Genomic DNA, 16,827 nt, shown 5'->3' with positions numbered 1-16,827 from the left:
GATCTCATAGGCTCTTGCTAGTGCCCACAACTCAGCTTCCTGTGCGGACGTATGGGAACCTAAGGAACCCTTCTCCACAATTTCACCGGTTGCAGTCACTGCATAACCCGTGTGTGGCTTACCATCTGGGTTGTAGTAACTAGAACCATCGACAAAAAGGTTCTTAGCATCTGGAATGGGGGTCTCCTTCACCGGACTGACAGCTGCTGACTCCCACTCCATCAAAGAAAGGCAATCATATTCTTTGTGTCTTACTAAAGTTGGAAATTGGATCAGAGACAGAGAGATTAGTATTGTTAGTAAAGTTTTGAAAATTGTCCGCTCCTTCTTCTCTCTCTCCTCCCCCCCCCTCCCCTCCCTCTTTCCTCCTTAACAGGAAGAAGAGATGCAGGGTTCAAAACAGTGCATCGTTAAGAGTGAGGTTAGGAGGGCCCTGGTTTATTTATAGTCAGGAAAAAGGTGTACAGCACAACCAATCACACTAGTATACATTCAAAAGTTCAATAGAAAGGGGAGTGTATGTTCATGCACGAGCGGAGCCGCATACCTGAGTTTCCCACTGTTGGGTGCACGAGCAACCATGCACTATTGCCAACAATGAAACCCTCGTGTAGGAAAAATGCCCTCCAATCACTATTCAATGGAGCTAGCATGTATCTCATGAACGCTGCCCGCTAATACACATACATGCACTCCCGTCGTAACCTGTTAGAGTTTAACTTTGTGTTGTTTTTTCTTAATGTAATTTGCTAACATTTAGCCCGCCCTGTTGCCCTGTGCATAACATTTAGCCTGGGAAAGATAGAGCAAATGCTGATGCTCTTCCAGCAATCAATGTCTCACAGCCTGTCTGCACTGAACAAGAGCAGCCAGAACGTCCGAGTTGGGATTCACCTTGTGCTTGGCCTCCAAGGAACGGAGAGTCGCTAGAAGGGCAGTCAGTTCTGAGGTGCGTTTCCTCTTTTCCTTGGAGGCCAGTTGAAGCAAAATACCTCTACTGTATGCCTTATGGGCACACCAAACATTGAAAATATCAGTCAGGTACATCATTATCCTTGAAACTGACTTTGAGCACCATGAAAGGACAAGTGTCTTCATTGGCAGTCTTTTTATCAAAGACCTTTGGCTTCCCATTCATTGGTGCATACCTACCTTCAAAGGATTCCTCGTGTTACTCTGCCTGTACATTCTCCTCTGCCACCGTGGGATTTTAACCTGGTTCTGTGGGTTCTTCAAAAACCTCAGTTTGAAAACCTATGGGAGATCCCTTTACTTATGCTGTCACAAAAGGTGGCTTTTTTGGTGGCCATCACCTCTGCTCACAGGGTGTTGGAATTGGCAGCTTTGTCTTTCTCCCTATCTGGTGGTTCTCAGAGATAACGTGGTCCTGCGACCACATCCCTTGTTCCTCCCAAAGGTTGTCTCTGATTTCCATTTGAATGCTGCCGTCCTTGTGTCCCAGGCCGGCTCATCCCAGGGAAATTGCCTTGCATACTCTGGATGATGTTCAAGCTATTCGGGTTTATTTGGCAGTCACTGAGTTATTTCGGAGGTCAGGCTCACTCTTTGTGGTGCAGGGGATGGTGAAGGAGGGAGATGTCTGGAGAGCCAAGAGACCAGATAGTAGGATGGTCAGCAGCTTCAGGAAGGTGTTCTGTTCCTCAGGGAGACACCTGGTGAGCCGAGAGACCGTTAGGTAGGATGGCTGTCGGCTTCAGAAGGGCGCCCGGATGTACTGAGGAGCAGGGCGCCCTTCTGAAGCCGACAGCCATCCTACCTAACGGTCTCTCGGCTCACCAGGTGTCTCCCTGAGGAACAGAACACCTTCTGGTCTCTTGGCTCTCCAGACATCTCCCTCCTTCACCATCCCCTGCACCACCTCTTGGAGCTACTAACATCCAGCCGTGGACCCCTGTGTTCCTGCAGACCACCTAACAGATGAGCTATTTTATACTGTTTTAAATGTGAGCAGTTTTCCTGTACCTGCATTACCCTTTTAATTAAACTGATAACACTTAGAGGCGCTCTGCTTTTTGTTTTTATTTCCTCTGTGGATGGTCGGACCCTCTTGATCCTGGGTTCCCCCTCTATCCTATGACATGTTTCACAGATCTCCCTCTTGGGTGTGATTTGATGAATAAGAGATACCACTCCAGGAGGCTTGGTTTGGGAGCTGACTATCTGATAGTCACTGTAAAGAGCTGGCGCTGTAAAAGGAGGAAGCCATGACTGGGGTCAAGGATGGAGACAGGGGCTGGCGTTACTATTTGAAATAGTCATGTAAAAGGGTGATATAATCAAGCACCTACCTAATGCATAGTGATGCAGCTACATGGACTACCGCCATCCTCCCGCAGGTCGCACGGCACAAGCCGCTGCTATCCTCCCGCAGGCCGCACGATTCAGCAGGCCGCCACCATCCTTCCACAGGCCGTCCGCAGGCCGCCACCATCCTCCCGCAGGCCGCACGGAATCCGCAGGCCGCTGCCATCCCCCCGCAGGCCGCATGATTCAGCAGGCCGCCGCCATCCTTCCACAGGCCGTCCGGGGCCGCCATTTTGGCGTAGCCTGGTGTGTCCTGCATGGGGGCGGCCATTTTGGATACACCCAGCTACCTCGAGGAGTAGCAGTGGGAGCGCCGGAAGGCATGTAAAGGGGCGGAGCCGCCTCCTTTACCCGGGAAAACTATTCACAAGACTTCCTGTTCTGTAAGGACAGCGCTGAGAGCAGTTTGGTAGAAGCTTCTGTGCATCAGGTGGTGAGCCCTTGGGGTCTCTCTCTCTCTCTCTGTGGGGGTCCGAAGCAGGTAACGCTGAGGGGCGCAGTTGCGCTGGGGGATTACACACAAAAAAAAAAATTTTTTTTTCTTTTGCAATCTTTGTTTGCTGGCAAGTGTTCCTGGATTTGTCATGGACCCTGCCACACATGTATCCCCACCTGATCCCCTCGAGGTGGCCGCAGGACCCTCCAGTTCCCCACTTACTATTGATGCATTGTCAGCGGTTTTGGAGCCTTTTGTATCCCGGGTGGAGGTGGCCTGTCGGGGACGGGGCACAAAGAAGCGACCCCCGCCTACCCCTATTTTGTCTGACACTTCAGATACAGATTCTGAGCCTGTCACTGCAGCTGCAGGTCCCTCTTCTGAGGCTAGTGTCTCATGTCCCATCTACTCGGAGAGTGAGGAGGACATCTCTCCCTCCGCTATAGCGCAAGATGAAGCGCTACTAGATGCACTGATTGTGTCTGTGCGGGAAACCTTAAGAATTGCCTTTGGTACTCGCAAGCCTACCAAGACGGCAAAGGTGTTTCCTTTGCCCAAATGTTTTCAAGATATAATTAAGGAAGAATGGGTCCGTCCAAAACGAACCCCTGGTATTTCCAAACACATTGCTAGACGCTATCCGTTGGAAGAATCTCTCCTTAATAAATGGACGGTACCACCATCGGTGGATTCGCCGGTTTCCAGACTAAATAAAGCTACTGTTATCCCGTTGGAGGATGCTCCGTCTTTTCGGGATCCAGTGGACCGTAAGGCGGAATCTTTATCCCACTCGATATCTACCCTGATAGGGTCAGCCTTTAGGCCAGTGTTCACTATTGCTCTGGTTGCACAAACATTGACAGAGTGGACCAAGTTGTTACGCCGAGATCTGGAGGGGAGAAGTCTCCCCCCGGCAGTATTGGACTTGCTGGAGCAAATGATACAAGCGCTACAGCTTGTCTGTTTCGCCGCCCTGGACACCGCTCCATTGTTGGGGCGTGAATCGATCTCTGCGGGGTCCTTTGGCGCATGTTATGGTTAAAGTGCTGGTCGGCGTATTAAGCTTTCAAAAGAGCTTTTGGCTGATCCCCCCCTTTTCAAAGGGATCGCCTGTTTGGTGCTACCTTGGTTAAAATTATCAAGGGTCTCATTGGAGGCAAGCGTACCTTTCTACCACAGGCTACGAAAGGTAAGGGACCTCGTCGCAGACGGGGACCTTCTTTTTCTGTTCAAAAAAAAATAATTGTTTCGTTCCTTTGGCGAGTAATAAGGCGAGCTCCTCCAAAGACCCTGCAGGGGGTTTCAAAGGGGCCTACGGCCGCATCACCTTGAATGCGCCCGATCTCGGAAACTAAACAGGGTTGGGCCTGTTTAGTACCTGTATGAGAAACCGCCTGGGAATACCAGGTGCTGTAGGCTTAACGCTGGTCGGGTAACAAAGATCCGGTCCTTCCAGACCTGAAAATAAGACCACACAGCCTGAAGGTGCGCCCCCACCCATATCTGGGGTGGGGGGACGTCTTCACCGGTTTCCGGACCCGTGGCTTTCCAGAAATCCAGACAAATGGGTTCGCGAGGTCATACGGGCAGGATACAAGATTGAGTTTTCGATCATTTCCACCGGTGCGATTTTTCCCTTCCTACATACGACTATCCCGGATCGCTTAAAGGCTCGGCTGGGCAAGGAGTGGTCCGGTCCCTTGGGGGGAAAAATGTTTCAGGGATTCTACTCGAACCTGTTCACAGTACCCAGGAAAGAGGGCAAGCTGCGTCCAATTCTGGACTTGAGGGCCCTCAATTATTTTGTCCGGGTGCAAAAATTCAAAAGGGAGTCCATTCGCACAGTGGTGGCCTCCCTGCATCAGATGGATTGTTTGGCGTCCATAGACATCAAAGATACCTATCTTCACATTCCCATTTATGCAGGACATCAGCGTTCCTTCGCTTTGCTGTGGGAGAGGGCCATTATCAGTTGTGGCGTTACCCCTTGGTCTCGCCTCTGCTCCCCGGGTCTTCACAAAAGTGTTTTAACCCCGAATTTGACGCTGTTGCGACAGCGAGGCATGTTGGTTCTAGGCTACCTGGACGACCTTCTTGTCTGTGCAGAGTCTCCTTAGGCTCTGTTGCCAAACTTGGAGATCACCATGGTCTCTTTGGAACAGTTCGGGTGGCTGGTGAACCTGCAGAAATCATCCCTGGTCCCCACCAGGAGACTGGACTATCTGGGCTTAACTTTAGATACATCCTTGGCAAAGGTGTTTCTCCTTGCGGAGTAACTCCAGAGGATTCAGTCGACGACTCAGTTGTGATTGTCTGTCAACTGGCCTTCCCTTCAGATTTGCATGAGGGTTCTGGGACTGATGGTGCCCTCCTTCGAGGCAGTACCGTTTGCCCAGTCTCATACCCGAATTCTCCAAAAGGAGATTCTTCTCAAATGGAACCGGAATCCCGATTCCCTGGACAATCGGATCCGGCTGAGCGAACGAACCAGGGAATCTCTGGTTTGGTGGCTTCGATCACCAATGCTCAGTCAGGGGAAGTCATTTCGTCCAATTTATTGGACTATTGTCACCACTGATGCCAGACTATCCGGGTGGGGCTCTCGGCAGACTATCTGCTCAAAGGCCCTGGTCCCTGGAAGAATCCAGGTTACCGATGAATGTATTGGAACTGAGAGCGATCAGACTTTGTCTGATTCACTGGACCGAGCAGCTCCGGGGCAGCCCGGTGCGGATCCAGTCGGACAATGCCACGGCCATGGCTTACCTCAATCACCAGGCGGGCACCAAGAGTGTCCTGGCGGCCATAGAAGTGGCCAGCATTCTTCGTTGGGCGGAACGATTTGTTCCAGCTCTCTCCGCGGTATTCATTCCGGGGGTGGAGAATTGGCAGGCAGATTATCTCAGCCGTCAGATTCTGGATCAAGGGGAATGGTCTCTTCACCCAGAGGTATTTCACCAATTGTGCCTTCATTGGGGCACCCCGGATATAGATCTGTTGGCATCTCGGCTCAACAGGAAGGTGCGGAGGTTTGTAGTTCGCTCCCGCGATCCTCTAGCAGACGCCGCAGACGCGCTGGTCGCCCCGTGGGGGCAGTACCAGCTACTGTATGCCTTCCCTCCTCTCAAGTTGCTGCCGAAACTTCTTCGCAGGATAGAGGTGGAGGGAATTCCAGTCATCCTTGTGACTTCGGATTGGCCCCGTTGGGCCTGGTACGCTGACCTGGTCAGGCTGGTCGCGGACGTCCCTTGGCGACTTCCTCTCAGGAAGGATCTGCTGTCTCAGGGACCGATCTTCCATGCTGTTTTACGATCGCTGGCTTAACGGCCTGGCTGTTGAGACCCAGGTGCTGAAGGACAGGGGGTTGTCGGCTTCAGTTATTCCTACTCTGATTAAAGCAAGGAAAGGGATTTTCAGAAAGGTCTATCAGCGCACATGGAAGTCTTACATTGCTTGGTGTGAATCCCTTGGGTTTCCTCCACGTTCCTACTCGGTGGCCAGAATATTGCCTTTTCTGCAAAAGGGAGTTGAGCAGAAACTGTCCTTGAGCACTATCAAGGGTCAGGTTTTAGCGTTAGCAATCTTCCTTCAGAAGCCTTTGGCTACTCATTGCTTGGTACGGAATTTCATCCAGGGGGTGCGGCACCTGGCTCCGCCGGTGCGCGCGCTTTTACCGCCTGGGATCTTAATTTGGTGTTGTCGGTTCTTCAGAAACCTCCCTTTGAAGATATTAGAGAGATTCCCTTGCTATCCCAGAAGGTGGCCTTTTTGGTGGCTATCACTTCTGCACGCAGGGTGTCAGAACTGGCCACATTGGCCTGTTGTTCCCCAGATCTGGTGGTACATAAGGATAAGGTGGTTTTTCGTCCGAATCCATCCTTCCTTCCTAAAGTGGTTTCAGAGTTTCATCTGAATGAGGATATTGTGTTACCTTCCCTGTGTCCTAAGCCTAGCCATCCGTGGGAGTTTGCATTACACTCCCTGGATGTGGTTCGGGCGATCAGGGTACACTTGACTACTACGAACTCGTTACGTAAGACGGATTCACTTTTTGTGATCACGGATGGCCCTAGAAAGGGGTTGCCTGCCTCTGCCGCGACCATCTCTAGATGGATCAGACAGACGGTGGTACAGGCTTATTCTATTAAGGGTCGGGATTCTCCGTTCCCTGTTAAGGTGCACTCCACTCAGGCGCTTAGTGCTTCCTGGGCCTTCCGCCATCAGGCGTCAGTGGTTCAGGTTTCCAAGGCGACTACCTGGTCGTCGGTTCATACCTTTACAAAATTGTATAAGGTTGATGTGCTGGCATCGGCGGATGCCTCTTTTGGCCACAAGGTTCTGCAGGCCGCTATATGAGGAGACAGTTGGTCTACCTCAAGGGTTTTTTTCTGTTGGGTTTTCAGTTGAGTCTCATCCTTTTGTTTGAGCCTTTAAGACTTCTAGTCGGCACCGGTTGTGCCTTCTAGATTTGAATTTTGATTTCTGTTATCCCACCCCTCATTTGTGGCACTGCTTTGGGACTTCCCAATTTGATATTAATCAAAGAGGACTGCGTCTGTCAATGAGCGACAGAGAAAAATTGATTTTTGTAAGATCTTACCGTAAAATCCTTTTGTCTTAATCTCTTAAGCTCATTGACAGACTCAGTACCCGCCCCTCTATTCTGAGTTGGGTTGGGTTAAATTCTCTGACACTGCTTTGTGACATAACTGACATCTTGTAGCAGAGAGAGAGAGAGAGAGAGGATATACCCTCTGGGACTGCCCCTAAGGTGTGGCCAGAACGTTTTCTTCTGCCTAGTGTCTCCTGTAGAGGGCAGTATAACCCAATTTGATATTAATCAAAGAGGACTGCGTCTGTCAATGAGCTCAAGAGAAAAGGATTTTACAGTAAGATCTTACAAAAATCCATTTTTTGTACTCTCCGTACAAAATCCTTTACTCTGAGTTCATTGACAGACACACACACCCCTCTAAGGATTTTTTATGCTTCTGTTACTGCTTGTTACAAAACTGAGTATCTCTAAGCATAGAGGGAACTATGGCCACAGAGTGTAGCCAAGCTTTTTTGTTGTCTGCTTAGTCCTACTCCTGCAGAGGGCAGCATGACCCTATGGTACAGAATATGAAGCTGTGTCTGTCAATGAACTCAGAGAAAAGGATTTTACGGTGAGTACAAAAATCCTATTATTTTTAAATACTTTAGGGTTATGTGGAGTAGGACATGCCAGGTTACATACACAATATCTCACAAAAGTGAGTACACCCCTCAATTGTTTGTAAATATTTTATTAGATCTTATAATGTGACAGCACTAAAGAAATGTACAATGTAAAGTAGTGAGTGTACAGATTCTATATCAGTGTAAATTTGTTGTCCCCTCAAAATAACTAAACATACAACCATTAACGTCTAAACCGCAGGCAGCAAAAGTGAGTACACCCATAAGTGAAAATGTCCAAAATTGGGCCCAAAGAGTCAATATTTTGTTTGGCCATCATTATTTTCCAGCACTGTCTTAATTCTCTTGGGCATGGGGTTCACCAGAACTTCAAAGGTTTCCACTGGAGTCCTCTTCCACCCCTCCACGATGATATCACAGAGCTGGTGGATGTTGGAGACCTTGTGCTCCTCCACCTTCCGTTTGAGGATGCCCCACAGATACTCAGTAGGATTAAGGTCTGGAGACATGCTTGGGCATTCCATCACATTTACCCTCAGATTCTTTAGCAAGGCAGTGGTAGTCTTGGAGGTGTGTTTGGGGTTGTTATCATGTTTTAATACTGCCCTGCGGCTCAGGCTCTGAAGGGAGGGGATCATGCTCTGCTTCAATATGTCACAGTACTTGTTGGTATTCATGGTTCCCTTAATGAACTGTAGCTCCCCAGTGTCGGTAGCACTCATGCAGCCTCAGACTCATTTTGGCATTTTCATAACACTGATAATTTACCGTTGATATACATATTTTACATTTGCATCAGTCCCTGTCCACAAGGAGCTTACAATCTAAGGTCCCTACCTAACATGCATACATACACATACCAGGGCCAATTTAGACAATAGACAAATATTCTCCCAGCATGGCTTTGGGGTGTGGAAGGGAACTGGAGTTCCCAGAGTAAACCCATGCAAACCCTGTGCATATAGTTTCCTGTTTTGAATTTAATCCTAGTACTCTAGCACTGCAAGGCAGAAGTGCTTTGCTGCCCCAAGGCTGGACCTTTGTTTTTTTTTACAGTTGCATTGGGTTCCATAAATATAATGGGGTAATCCAGCAGGTTTTAAAAATCAAGAATACCCAGCTATTAAAGTAAGTTTAATTAGCAGAATTGAGGTTTGCGCTGGCATGTGTAGGAGACCAGTTGTTGTGTTAGGTATTTTTGACAAGTTATTGGAAAGGCCAGAATCTTCTCCACATGTAATAGTTTTTTTTTTGTTTTTTTTTAAAGCTGTAGTAGGAGACAGCCCCTCATTTTCTAGGTAGAATAGCATGTCATTTACATACAAACCAATTTTAACCACGCAAGACAGGCATTGTAGGCAACAAAAATCAGGGTGTGTATTCAAAAAATTGCATAACATGAACACTACTGGGTCAGGATGGTTTAGGATTCTACATAAACATTTTTAATCCTAGGATTACTGTTAATTTTCAACACCTTCTGATCTTCTGATTCATGGTTTCATTTACCAGACTGTAATAAACAATTGTGCTTGTAGTTTGGGTGAACTATTGGTTTGTTCTAACACCTGTCCAAATTTATTTCTGCAGAGCACCTCGCTTTCTAATACCAATACTTGTAGAAAAGTTTCCTTATGTCAACAAATCTCCAAGAGTTTTGGTAAGAGTTTTTTAATTCTTTTTTGCATATTTAAAAAAAAAAAGTTTTATATGCATATGTTTTTCTTTAATAAAATTATTTTGTAGAATTGTTGTCAATTAACACTGATTTTTGAGTTCTTTTAAAAGGTAGTGAGGTGGTAGGATTTTTAAATATAACAAGTACTTAAAGCCCAACGCCAGGAAAAAAAAAAAAAATGTAATAGTGCATTATACTTCAGTTACCTTACTCCTCAGTCTTGATACCAAACATCCCTTCCTAAGCCATCCAGCAGTGTAATAGATCAAAGCCACAGTTTTCTCCTTTTCATGTGATGTCAAAGAGCAAGGTGCGTGAAGCAAAAATCGTTTCATTGCTTAGAATAAACAGTAGTAAAAAGACAGAGTGCTGAAGTTTACCCAATATAATATTTTTATTCTTATCAAATGAGAAACTTTGTTGAGCAGGGATAAACAGGATACAGTCATACACTATTTATACAGTACAAGACACAGGCTGAGTATTCTAGTTTATAGACTGGTACTTTCAGCTGACTGGACACTGGCTGGCTTTTTCTAAGATAGAGCCACTGGGTGCCTCCCCTATAATCCTACCCTACTCCGAGTCCTCAGTTTGCTGGTGTCCTGAGGTGATAGACTTCTTCTCCCTTATAGTGAAATCACTCTTAGCTTAACCAGCTTCTTTTATCTTCAATCAGCTTTTCACTGTTTTCTAGAAGAACCATAGAAGCAATACATCCAGATTAGTGCAACCTCAGTAAAACCTTAAGAGCCATACTCAGATCCCACACTGTGCAGCTGGCCTGTAATGGTGCATTGGGCAACGGATCCTGCATACCGTATATACTCGAGTATAAGCCGACCCGAGTATAAGCCGAGGCCCCTACTTTTACCACAAAAAGATGGGAAAAATCATTGACTCGAGTATAAGCCTAGGGTGAGAATGCAGGGCGGCGGGCATGGTACAGGAGAATGCAGGGTGACTGGCATGGTGCAGGAGAATGCAGGGTACTGGCATGGTGCAGGAGAATGCAGGGTACTGGCATGATGCAGGAGAATGCAGGGTACTGGCATGGTGCAGGAGAATGCAGGGTACTGGCATGGTGCAGGAGAATGCAGGGTACTGGCATGGTGCAGGAGAATGCAGGGTACTGGCATGGTGCAGGAGAATGCAGGGTACTGGCATGGTGCAGGAGAATGCAGGGTACTGGCATGGTACAGGAGAATGCAGGGTACTGGCATGGTGCAGGAGAATGCAGGGTACTGGCATGGTACAAGAGGATCCGGGGTTGTGGGCATACTACAGGAGAATGCAGTGCTGTGGGCATGGTACAGGTGGACCATGCCCGCAGCACTGCATCCCTTGTGTGCCCGCAGCCCTGCATAATGGCAGGTAGTGAAGCTGTTTCACTTACCTGTTCCAGAGGCGCCTTCATTTTAAAAATGGCGCCGTCCGGCGCCGACACGTCATTGCGCACGCGCCGCCGCTGCTCGTATACTTTAGGCTATTCCCGGCCTCTCCTGAGCGGCGCAGCCGCTCGGGAGAGGCCGGGAATAGCCGAAATTACACGAGCGGCGGCAGGGCGTGCGCGGTGACATGTATGCGACGGGCGGCGCCATTTTTAAAGCTTAAGCCCGTCGGAGCGGACAGGGAATTATTATTTTTTTTCCTTGACTCGAGTATAAGCCGAGGGGGACGTTTTCAGCACAAAAAAATGTGCTGAAAAACTCGGCTTATACTCGAGTATATATGGTAAGTGCTTAGCTCAACAATTTGTAAAACACGTTTAGTTAGCTGAAGGGTGCTTTACAAGTCTAGGGCCTTTGGTCCATCCCTATATAACCTAGACCCCTCCCTATGGAACCTAGACCCCTACACAGATATGCCCACTATGACGGGTGCAATTTGGAGAAAGGTGTGACTTGTGACTACATCTGTGCCCTTCCCCAAATGCTATTGGTACACAAAAAAATAAAATCTAGCATGCGGTAGGAATTTTTAGGGCAACAAAATACTCAACACAACTTGTTAATACTTGTTAATAAAAATGAATACAAAACTTGTATTATTATTACAAACTTAAAACTTAAGATACAGGCCAAAATGTATTTGTATATCTCATATCCTAAATGAGATCAAAATCCTATGCAAAACTGCATAATATGAACAATAGATTTTAAATAACGCCAGATCAAAGAGGCATGCAGTATTTTAATAAATTATATCGGACTCATTGCCCGACACATTTCAGGACTTGCTCTTCCTCAGGGCAATCCAATCGACCTTTTAGGCCCCTTTCAAATGATTGGGCCGGTTGGGCATGTTTTTCAGGCAGACCCAATCGGGCCTTCCATTGTCCTCTATGAGGAGGCGAATGCAGTCTGTTTCCATCCGACCGCCCCATAGAGGAGTGCGGTCTCCTTCCTTGTCCGCTGTGCATAGCGAAACGGACCGGACCTGTCATCCGCCTGCTCAGTGGGGATCAGCGGAGAAAGGGGTCTCATATTGGAAATAAAAAAAAGTCAAAAGTAATTGTACAGTACTCTACAAAATATTCAGGCAGGTACGAAAAAATGCTCTAAATTAAGAATGTTTTTGGTAGACAGGAATGTTAATAGTGAATTTTTATCAAATGACGAAATGAAAGTAAATGAACAGACGACTAGACCAAATCATATCAATATTTTTCGTGACCAGCCTTTCCATTTAAAAACAGCATCAATTCTTCTAGTTACACTTCCGCACAGTTTTTGAAGGAACTTGGCAGGTAGGTTGTTCCAAACATCCTTGAGAACTAACCACATATATAGGACGTAGTCTGCCCCAAATCTTTTCAGATAATGCCCAGACAGAATCAATGAGGTTGATATCATCACTTCCAAGACTCCTTTTACTGTGCTGAAGATAGTTCTTAATGACATTAAATGTATGTCTGGGGTCTTTGTCCCACTACAGTATACATTTAGGGCCAGTCACACACCTCCCTTATTGTATGGCATAATGTGTAAGTATCTGCCTGTATTTCTCAGCATTGAGGATACCATCAATCCTGACCAGATCTCCAACTCCATTTGCAGCCTCAAACTTGCAAGAAACCCTCACAATGCTTCACTGTCGACTGCAGACACTCTTTGTACTATTGTACTGCTCTCCAGCCCTTTGGCAAACTGAGTCCTGCTACAGCCAAATATTTTTTTTTTTCTATCCAGAAAAATTCTTTCTCTTACATCCTCTGACAGTCGCCACCCTCTCATACAGTCTTCACCAATGGGGTATTGACCTCTTATCCATAGGAGCAAGCTAGGCATAAGACTTGTTAAAAACAAAGTAATTTACATAGACACACCTATGGGGGCTGTCCCACTGGTCCAATACCCCCTTGCTATCAGCCATCCCAACTCAGTTTGTCTTCTGCCTTGTTAGGAGTGAGATAGGCTCTCCCTGTGCTGGGGTTACAGTCTCAGCCTTCTTCTATTTTCTTATGATTTTATTTCTGCAAATGCGTTTTTTTTCTTTGCATTACTAGCTGTTTATTTATCAGCGTTTAGTTAGTCACTTCTTTAAGATGATGACAACGTCGCGGAGCTGGGAGTCGCACTGGTCGTCCTGGTATCTCAGGACAGAGGGCCTTATGGAATCCCAGCCCGCCTTCGAGCGTTTAGCAGGCTATGCATACGCCCTGGCCTCGCAAACGACCCATCCCTGTCCTCAGGGATGCAAGCCTACGATGTGGCCACCTCGCCTGGACTTCTCACCCACGGTTCCTTGCGTTGCTAGCGTCCTGCGTTTTTGGCTCACGCCCCCCCCCCCCCCGCCACGGGAGGTTTCCCGTCGATGTGAGGCACCCACGCCATCGAGTACGGTAAGTACATTCTGTGTGGGGCCTCTGTCTGGGGCTGGCAGTCCTGTGTGTCTGTGGTATCCCCTAATGTCTGTGCGTTTTTGGGGCTCCCTTTCTCCTGGTCCCTACGGGGGCTCTAAATCAGCTAGTTCGCTATGTGGTGTGGGGGTCCCTCTCCTATGTGACACTTTATGGTGTGTGTGGAGGGGCAGACACGTGCGGCGACCACTGCAGGGTTAAAAATTGCTAGTCCACCATTTTAGGTGTGGGCAGCATGCTGGCTTCACTGTGGGCGCTTATGCACCGATGTATGTAGTGTCATCATACCTTGGCGGCGGTTCCCCATCCCGGGGAGGAAGCATTTGTTTGTGAACAGGAGCTCAACGTGGGAACACAAATTGCTGGGTCTTACTGACTGTGACAACAAACACAGCAGGCACTCAGTTTTATGGCTATTGATAATGATTAAAATCAGATCACCCCTATCGTTTTGCAAACGACTTTCCACTATTATATGAGTCTCCTGTAAACCCACAACAATCCTCCTCATTACGTATCAAGGATGTTGAGACCTGTGTCTCATCATACAATATACAGAAAAGTCTAGTTGTCAGGGGTCTGTGGTAGTGAGCCCTTATAGATCCCCAGCTCAGGATTCCCCAGGGCGCGGAGTCTAAGCCCCAGCCTGCTTCTTCACCCTTGCCCCTGATGGTGGGGATGGACTTGCAGCAGACTGGAACCAGGTCGCGGCCCCCAGGTAGGCCCAGCGGTTTTCCATTCATCCCCGTCTCGAATCCTAATCAAATTGTATGCTCCACGGAGGTCCAACTTGGTGAAAATATGAGCATCTCGTAGCCTGTCAAAAAGTTCGGAAATCAAGGGTAACGGGTACCGATTTTTAATGGTGATGGCGTTGAGACCTCTATAATCAATGCAGGGCCGGAGTGTACCATCCTTTTTCTCCACAAAGAAGAACCCAGCCCCAGCAGGAGAATTGGATTTATGTATAAATCCTTTCTGCAGATTTTCCTGGATGTACTTGGACATGGCTTGGGTCTCCGGGATGGAGAGAGGGTAGACTCTACCTCGGGGTGGTGAAACCTCGGGTTGGAGGTCAATCGCATAGTCATAGGGACGATGAGAAGGGCAAACTGTCAGCAGCTTTTTTGCAAAAGACATCTCAGAAGGCCAGATACTGCCGAGGAAGGATTGGAGAGGTAGAGACCTCAGCCACAGGTACACAGAGAGGTGGAGACACCTTAGGGAGACAGGTCTGATGGCATTGGAACCCCCAAGATAACACTTGGCCAGAGTTCCAATCCAAATAAGATGAGTGTTTCTTCAACCATGGAAGTCCAAGAATGATGGGACTAGAAGACTTGGGAAGTATCAGGAAGGAGACTTCCTCCCGATGAAGAACACCGACATGCATGGTGATGGAGGCTGTTCTGAAGCGTAGGGGTCCGAAGGCCAAGGTAGAGCCATCCACTGCCGAAACAGCTAGAGGCATAGCCAGGGGAACTAGAGGAATGCCAAGTTCAGTGGCCAAAGACTGCTCAATGAAATTCCCGGCTGCTCCAGAGTCTACATATGCAGAAACTTGATAAGAATTTAGGGCCCAATGAATAGAGACGGGTATAACAAATCGAGGGTAGGTGGCAGAGTTCAGATTCTGGTCTAGATCGCTTCCCTCTGAGCGACCTAGACCCGAGAGTTTCCCGGACGGACTGGGCAGGATTTTATCATATGACCACCAGCTCCGCAGTAAAGACACAGGCCAAGTCTCAGGCGACGGGACCTCTCTTGTGGAGCGAGGCGTGTCCGGCCTAATTGCATGGGTTCTTCAGAAGCCAATACTGCGGGAGAGATGGGTTGTTCCGGAATGTTCTGGACAACAGGAGCAAGGTGACCCAGTGGGGGGTGACGTGACACAGTCCTTTCCAGATCTCGCTCCTGGAAGCGGACATCGATTTGGATGCTAAGGGAAATCAAGCCATCCAAGGTGGTGGGTACAGTTCTGCCAGGTAGTTTGTCCTTAATACGATCTGCAAGACCTTGCCAAAATGTTGCAGTAAGAGCCTCGTTGTTCCATGCCAGTTCCGAAGCCAGGGTGCGAAACTGAACTGCATATTGACCAACAGTCATGTTTCCTTGACGAAGACGAAGAAGGGCTCCGGAAGCAGATGAGGCCCTGCCAGGCACATCAAAGGTATTACGGAAAGCTTGTAGGAAGGCAGAGAGACTGGAAACGGTAGGATCTTGACGCTCCCACAGCGGCGAGGCCCAAGCCAACGCTGGTCCCGACAGGAGTGAAATCATGTACGCCACCTTGGAACGATCAGTAGGAAAGTAATGGCCTGCTAGCTCGAAGTGGATTGAGCACTGATTGATGAATCCCACGACAAGCTTTGGGGTCCCCAGAGAAGCGAGATGGCGGAGGCAGCTGGAGTTTTGCAGGACTGACCTCTGCTGGAGGGACTGCGGAAGCAACAGGGGCGGACACAGGAGCTGGAACGGAGGAAGCGGGAGTAGGAACAATCTGCAGCTGATCCAAACGGGAAGAAAGAGCCTGCAGACATTGCATAATCTGTTCTTGATAAGCCTGCTGAACGTTAACTCTCTGTTCCAAACTCTGAAGTTGATCCTGAAGTGGCTGCGGTGTCTCCGACGAGCTCATGGCTTGAGCAAACTGTCAGGGGTCTGTGGTAGTGAGCCCTTATAGATCCCCAGCTCAGGATTCCCCAGGGCGCGGAGTCTAAGCCCCAGCCTGCTTCTTCACCATTGCCCTTGATGGTGGGGATGGACTTGCAGTAGACTGGAACCAGGTCGCGGCCCCCAGGTAGGCCCAGCTGAGAATGTGGAGACCACTGGCATGTGCAGGGTAAACAGGAGACTATAAGGAGATCCAAGAGACAAGCCGAGGTCAGGACAGGCAGCAGACAAACGTAGACGGAGAAACAAAGCCGGGTCGGTACACAGGAGATCAGATACAATAGCCAAGGGATACACGGATGGGAGCTCAGAGAACAGGGTTGATGCTTAAGCAAGGAACAGTGCACTGAGCCTGTGTATATATAGGGAAGCAAACAGGGAGGTGACCCAGGAAGTAATTGACAGAAACAGGATATAACCCACAGTGGAGCAGGCGACGCCCATAGGAAACAGAGAAGCCCAAACGCCACATGTGAAGGGAGGCAAACAGAAGCACTGCAGCAAGGAGGTAAGAATATACAGACAAAACTATAGGCCAACTTGTGACACTAGTAATGGCTCCAGACGAAGCTTTCTGAAGCAAAGCGAAACATGTTGAGCAAAATACTAAACTTATTATGGTGAACATTTGAATATGACATCAGTTGACCCGGTTGGCCGGCACCTCGTGCT

General features: G+C 48.2%; 1 protein-coding gene across 3 annotated transcripts in view; it reads left to right on the top strand.

Annotated features, from left to right (window-relative positions):
• The window catches only part of RRN3 (RRN3 homolog, RNA polymerase I transcription factor), a 1,162,251-nt gene that overhangs the window by 479,250 nt on the left and 666,174 nt on the right, over nt 1–16,827 (top strand). For all 3 annotated transcript variants that reach the window (XM_082260368.1, XM_082260367.1, XM_082260369.1), the window contains exon 7: nt 9,533–9,602. In XM_082260368.1, coding sequence (XP_082116494.1) covers nt 9,533–9,602 — 70 coding nt within the window. The remainder of the gene's footprint in view (nt 1–9,532; nt 9,603–16,827) is intronic.

This window comes from Pelophylax lessonae (assembly GCF_965119305.1).
Source record: "Pelophylax lessonae genome assembly, chromosome: 6".
Taxonomy (NCBI): Eukaryota; Metazoa; Chordata; class Amphibia; order Anura; family Ranidae; genus Pelophylax; species Pelophylax lessonae.
Note: the sequence above shows the minus strand (reverse complement) of the source record. Positions and strands in the feature narration are given on the sequence as shown.